The 6229-nt window shown below is 37.1% G+C and overlaps 2 protein-coding genes across 3 annotated transcripts; one reads left to right on the forward strand and one right to left on the reverse strand.

Annotated features, from left to right (window-relative positions):
* Nucleotides 1-6: 6 nt before the first annotated feature.
* LOC106632685 (sterile alpha motif domain-containing protein 3) lies at nucleotides 7-4537 on the reverse strand (the record flags this gene model as incomplete). Of its 2 annotated transcripts, XM_042216927.1 has the most annotated exon segments (6): nucleotides 7-2734; nucleotides 2839-2918; nucleotides 2996-3167; nucleotides 3432-3638; nucleotides 4099-4254; nucleotides 4450-4537. In XM_042216927.1, a coding segment is annotated over 1 exon segment (1290 nt). In that variant the 3' UTR covers nucleotides 7-1142.
* Nucleotides 4538-4589: 52 nt separating this feature from the next.
* On the forward strand, nucleotides 4590-5960 carry LOC121813269 (sterile alpha motif domain-containing protein 3-like; the record flags this gene model as incomplete). Its single annotated transcript, XM_042216926.1, is given in 2 exon segments — nucleotides 4590-4822; nucleotides 5765-5960. Coding segments are annotated over 2 exon segments (314 nt in total), but the record flags the coding sequence as incomplete, so codon positions are not given.
* Nucleotides 5961-6229: the final 269 nt, after the last annotated feature.

Here is a 6229-nt window from a genome sequence, read left to right on the forward strand (position 1 = left end):
ACTGTTACATACAAACTGTTATCAACAGAGTATGTGTCATAAGCTGCAACATCAATTTCCTGTCCAGGTTTTAGCAACGTCCATTCACTATCAACTCTAACACTGTATGAATGAAAATGGTTGTCATATAACAGAGGAATGAGAATTTTTCCACAAAAGACCCACATTGTCTCAATATTAAATATGTACTTAATTTGCCAGAACAGAGGAATCTTCTCTGAATGCAGTACATCAATGACAAACACATCTCTTACACAGTATTTGACACTGTTCACAATTACTTCTGACACACGCTGGAAAGCTTTCTTAGCACTATCAACTTCAGAAAAGCCACAATAGACTGTCAGTGCTTGTTGCAGTTCCAGTGGTAATGACAAAAATGGTGTAGTCACACTTTTTCCAAAAACATTTTCAAATTCACCAAGTAAACTTTTGTTAGAAAACTCCCAGCACTGTCTGAACTGATGTCTGTTGCTCAAAGTTGTAGCAATGTTCATAAAATTTCTACAATTGCGGGACAACGTTTTGAAATACTGGTGCTTACTTTCAAATCTCATACACCATAACAAACGTAGAGGGCCGAACATTTTAATCAGTCTTGCATAGTGGATTAAATAATGACACTTTGGTGTAATTACATCCCCAAATACACTTTTCAGTTTTGTGAGAAACTCATGGACAAGCAACTTCAACAATAAAATATTCTCTTTTCGCACTTTTTTAGCCATTACAATCTCTGTTATTTCACGACATAGAAGAAAAACATGCCAATATTTACAATTAGGTGGCACACGGTCTGCCATCAGAAATGGCAGCAATCTGAACAGGCACCACTTTTGAGATGCTGATCCAACAATACCAACACTCTGAAGTCTCTCTGATAACTGTACTGGTTTGTTTGTTTTGTCATTCTGACCGATGGGCATTTTTTGCAATTCTTCATTGATCTCTCTAATTGTAATATGCTTCTCAGTGTGGGCTTTACAAATCACTAGTTTCATAACTAGAGGAACTACACCTTCCAACAGATCATGCATTACATCAGGTGGTAAAGCTTGCGTAACACTGAAATAACTCAGTCTGTCAAAAGGACATGAACTATTTACACCATATATTGTTTTATCATCCGGAAATTCTTGGATTCATGCAAGATGATACTGGTGAACCTCTGATGTTCTTAAAACAAAGCTTTCTTCCTCAAAGGATTGTTTCATATCTTCATAAGAAGCCATGCAATACCGACAAATTCTACCAGTGTTAAATGACATAGAAAAACCACCAATCATGTGAGCTGATAAATTATCACAAGATAAAGTTGCAAGAGCAGCATGAATAGTGTGTTCAGTTTTATCAATGGTAAAAGTAAAGCCATCAGTGGAAAGTTTTTCCAAATCATCAAGCAAAGGTTTAAGGATAACATGCCAACCACACCGCTTAACGAAAGAATAGCGTACCAATAACGCTAGATGAATGTGCCTCTGCTGAGAAGTGTACCTTTTGTCCAAATTGCCTACAGTGTAATAAAATGCACTAAGTTTGTGTTTGGATCGTTTAGATCCTAGAGGATTAAGTACTTCAAATTCATCCTCATAAAAATGGAGTCGCAGTGCATTTGGGTTATCCTTGAAGAATTGATGATGTCTGAAGATTTCTCTATCAGAGTAATCTGTTAGAAATTCATCAGTTTCCGAATTGCCACTTGAAAAAATGTGATCTTGTATGTCTTCATGAGAAAGATAATTTTTTAGCACCTTATCAACAGGCACATATGAATACGAGCCAACTGTATGACCCACAGAGTCTCTTAATTTGCAATGAACAGGCTCTGTCATGTTGAACTTTGATTTGCAATGTTCTTTGACCAAATAAGGAGATCGAATAGCTGTTGAAGCCTTCTCAAAAAATTCATTTGAATGCAGGACATTTTTAAGCTCTGGACACAAAGACACATCAAGACCCATTTTCTCTAAATGATATGCTATAAAAGCATCGTAGTTCTCCTCGAAAAAACACATCAGAAAATTTACATCTTCCACAATTTCTTCCTGAACAGAGACTGGTAAAGAATTTTTCTCTCTGCACTTAAGAATGAACTTGAAAAGATTGTCTCTGAAATGTATCAAAAATTCATCCCAGGATGGAGGGGTTTCAATATTTTCAGTTATGTCATTTGCAAATTCATTTGGGTGTGGACTGACTACCTCCTGCTCATTTTCATCTAAGTCTTTATGGGGACACAACACCTGTTCTCTGTGTTTCCTATACACATGTCTGAAAGATTCATATATTTTGAAGGAAGAACAGCAGTCACTGAGTCCACAGGTTATATCAAAATTGGCATCATGGGAATGAATAAGTCCTATGTGCTGCATAAGCTTTGTCAAACTAAAGGTTCTTCTGCCACATTTGGAGCACTGATATGGCTGAGGCATGGTGGTTAATACAGAAGATTTATTTGTCTGGTGACTGTGATTGGCAGAGGCCGGTCCTCACCCTCATCTATTTTCACAATGTACTTTTGGAGAAAAATCAGGGTGTTCTTCAGATGTTTTGCGTAAGCAAGGCTGAAGACAAAATACAAGCAGAAAGAAGAGATGATTCCTTCAAAAATACACGAGCTTCTGCACACTTCACTGCCATCCAACTTCACAATATTTGGAGCGCTTCTGGAGAACACTGGTTTCCAGTCTTCATGAAGTAGCTGCACAGTTGGATAGGGGGTTTTCGGATGAACCTTTGAAGTCAAAAGAGAAGGTAGAGGAAAGCAATATCTTAGTCTCTTAACAAAAGATACATTTGTTTTCCTTTTATATAGACTAAATATTTTAATACACACACCTCTCCAAGTATGACAAAGAGATCCAGTTTCTCCTTGAAGACGTATGGCAGGAATAAAAGTGCAGCCCTTGTGTCAAGATCTGCCAAAAAAAACCCAAAAACAACACAAGATCACCCATGCATTTTATCTGGCATTTCCAGTTACCTATAAAAATACCTGGTAGGTCATCAGTGAGAGCCTCCTCTCTTGCATCAAGGTAGAGCTGGTAGAGTGGGGTTTTCCCTCGTGTAAGGTCAATCACCTTTGCTGCAACACATGAGAGCCCTTCACGAAATCGCTGGCTTACATTACCCGTTGTTGGTTGGATCCACCCGAGTTCGTTGCACAGCTACAAGTAAAAAATTAATTTTCAGTACAAAATAACAGTGTGTGAAAATGAAATAATCTAAAGTTGATATTAATTGTGTATGGTGCTGCATAATTATTTTTTTTATAGAATTTAACAACAATACTGTAAGAAGTTACATGAACATACAAAAAAAGGAAAGAGGGACAGATGAAGAAAGCAAGGTCAAGGGCAAATAAAATTTACTACTATAAACATGTTAAATGTGACAGCTATTTCCAAGTTCAGTTCAGCTTTCTGACTTACACCAGTAGGCATCCCTAAGAAGGGGTACTTCTTCAACACATCCTCCACAGGCATACCATCTGCAATTTCTTTTTGCCACCAAGCAAACGTTTGCTGCATACGGTTATGAACCACCATGGTATCTGGTTGCATCTTCTGATATTGGCACTGTAAGACCTTTAAGTGGGCGTCTATGGATAATAAATCCTCTCCTTGGACGCATGGTCCCTTGAAAGAAAGCAAGAGTGAGAAGAGAAAGTCAAAACAGATTAGAAACCCAACATAAGACTAAATATACAATTAGAGCTGACACGATCTGTGCATCACAAAGAACTCGTATCGTTTAAAGTTAACCGATACCATGAACCAATATTTAAAATATGGAAACTCTGAAATAATTTCACATAAAATCTTAATTGTTAACTTGAAATTTTAGTTTTGGAGTCATATTTAAAATGTTTTTTGTTTTTTTTTATCTAGTTCACCCTCTTTTAGCGCCTTCTAATTATTAATATTTTGTGAGGTAGAAGTATTAGCACTGTTACTTTGTATTAGCAAGTGCTCTAATCCAAGTATTGGTATAGTTTTGGTTTGAAAAAAGGGGTACAGTTGCATCCCTAATCCTTAGTTTTAGATGTAATAACAGAGGCAAGAACATTTTATAGCTCAAGATGTCCCTCACACCAACCTGACAAACATTTCTCTGACTTGTTCGTTGACATTTATTAGGCTGCCCTCTCCTCGTAGAACCAAACTTCTCCTTACACCGCCTCACTGCCTCACTGTCGACTAGTGGTGCTCGCTCTGATTTGAATTTACGTCTCAAAGACATATGCTATGTGTGCTTGTTGAACAGAAACATAAATTACTGTAAAAATAATCTACACAAAATACACCCAACAAAGAATCAGTAAACATACTTCATACAAACCTACTGAGAGGCTACAGATTGTCTTACTAACAAAACAAGATCGAAAAAAGCTTCACTTTTACTTTGTAATCTTGAAGGAACCTTATGCAAATTTTAAATTTAACTTACATAACCATTTCCCTCACGATCCTTGAGGAAAGGATACTTCATTACCAGCGTCTTCACAGCTTGCACATATTCAGAATTTGTGGGATACCTGTAATAGGGGACGAGAAAGATGCAAAGAAGACCCTCGGAGTGGAGTTGAGCCCATCCTCACAACATCAAACAAAAAGTAGAAGAAGAAACTCAACGAATAGCTGGTGGATTCTAGAACTTTCTGTAAATGCAGCAGGTGCCATTTTGTTTTATCAACGGAGGGAGATGGATTACGAACTTGCAAGTCCTGGTGTGCTCTGTTCACTTTCAACCGAGGAACTCTTAACAAAAATACAAGAGTGGGGCTTAGATGTCACCGAAGCTGAAGCTCAGCGTTTCAGAGGTAAGTTTTATTTAAAGAAAAATGTAGCGTAATTACTAATTATTGGTTTAGCCTAGCTAACGTATATTAGCAATTTAGCTAGTTTCGGCACTCTCTTAGCTCAAATTATGTCTTTTTACAAACGTTTTTACAAACGTTTCATGTGTAAAGTTGAGGTCACAGTTCTGAAAAATGAAAAATGTGTACACATAGTATTTGTATAAATTTGAACTTATATATGTGGTTCGGCCACAGTCCATAGGTTCGGTAACCCCTGCGCAGCGGAACGGCGCGAAATTTGATTCCCTGGTAGCTGAATGCAGTTTACCGTTAGTGTATTAATGGTTTAATAAAATCACGTTTTTACATCCACTCCAAGGCCATCAACACACATGGGCGGCTGAATATAACGTTTAAAGGAAATATCTTGACGCCGCACTTGTTTAAAATATAACAAGGGTGTTGCAGCTGGGGTTTGATAGTCGCGTTTTAAGCAATGTGGGAACTTTTTCAGCATGTAATCTGAGCTTGTAATACGGTCCTGCGGGTGTTATCGCTATAAGTAATCGGTCTGAAAGAACAGACGGCAGAAACTGTCGGAAATCTGGAGAAAGGAGTCACCTTAGTAGTGAATATTAACAAATTACAGCATTCTAGTCTTTTTTTTCTTCCAAACTTGAAAGGGCACAAAAGCATGCTCAGACTCTGCTCTCCTGTGTCCAGTAGTCCCAAACAAACATCTAAATTTAAAAATGAAAACTTTGCATATCGAGAGGATTCACTCTAAAGATTTGGTTTATTTTATTTAATTTACTGATTTTTTTAAATGAATATTTCTTTGAACTGAAAGAAGTTGTACAAAAGGTTTTAATGTGTGTGATATACGGTTTTTACCCATGTAAAAATGTGGTGATAAATATTCTTACATGGAATTTAGAGTTTGTACTACCATTTATCTTGCAGACAATGAGGTTGATGGTGACACAGTTGACTGCGGTCTTACTGAGACTATGGTTGCATACCTTTTCCAAGGATCCTTCAAAAAGCAGGTTAAATTCAACCAATTTGTGTCAAGGATGAAGGAATCTTCAGTGACGCTGACTCTACAGACTGTCTCTCCAGAAGACTGGCAACCATCTACTTCGTCAACTTCAATAAGGTATTTTCTTATTTATAATGAAGTTAGTATGTCTGAAACATACATGTTGGCCGTTATGCACTTTTAGGATTTAGTTAATATGATCATTGTTTCTACCATATGTATTGTTACTGTAGTGTTTTATACTTCAATTCATGCAATAAAAACAAACACTTAACTGTTTTCACACCAATGAAAATACTTTGAGACTGCCAGCCTCTTTTGAAATTCCAAGATTTCCCAAAAATCTCCAACTAAAACTGGACAACAAAGAACCGTGCCATAAAAAT

Source organism: Haplochromis burtoni, unplaced genomic scaffold (assembly GCF_018398535.1).
Source record: "Haplochromis burtoni strain Fernald_Lab_line unplaced genomic scaffold, NCSU_Asbu1 Contig_1359, whole genome shotgun sequence".
In the NCBI taxonomy this organism is placed as follows: domain Eukaryota; kingdom Metazoa; phylum Chordata; class Actinopteri; order Cichliformes; family Cichlidae; genus Haplochromis; species Haplochromis burtoni.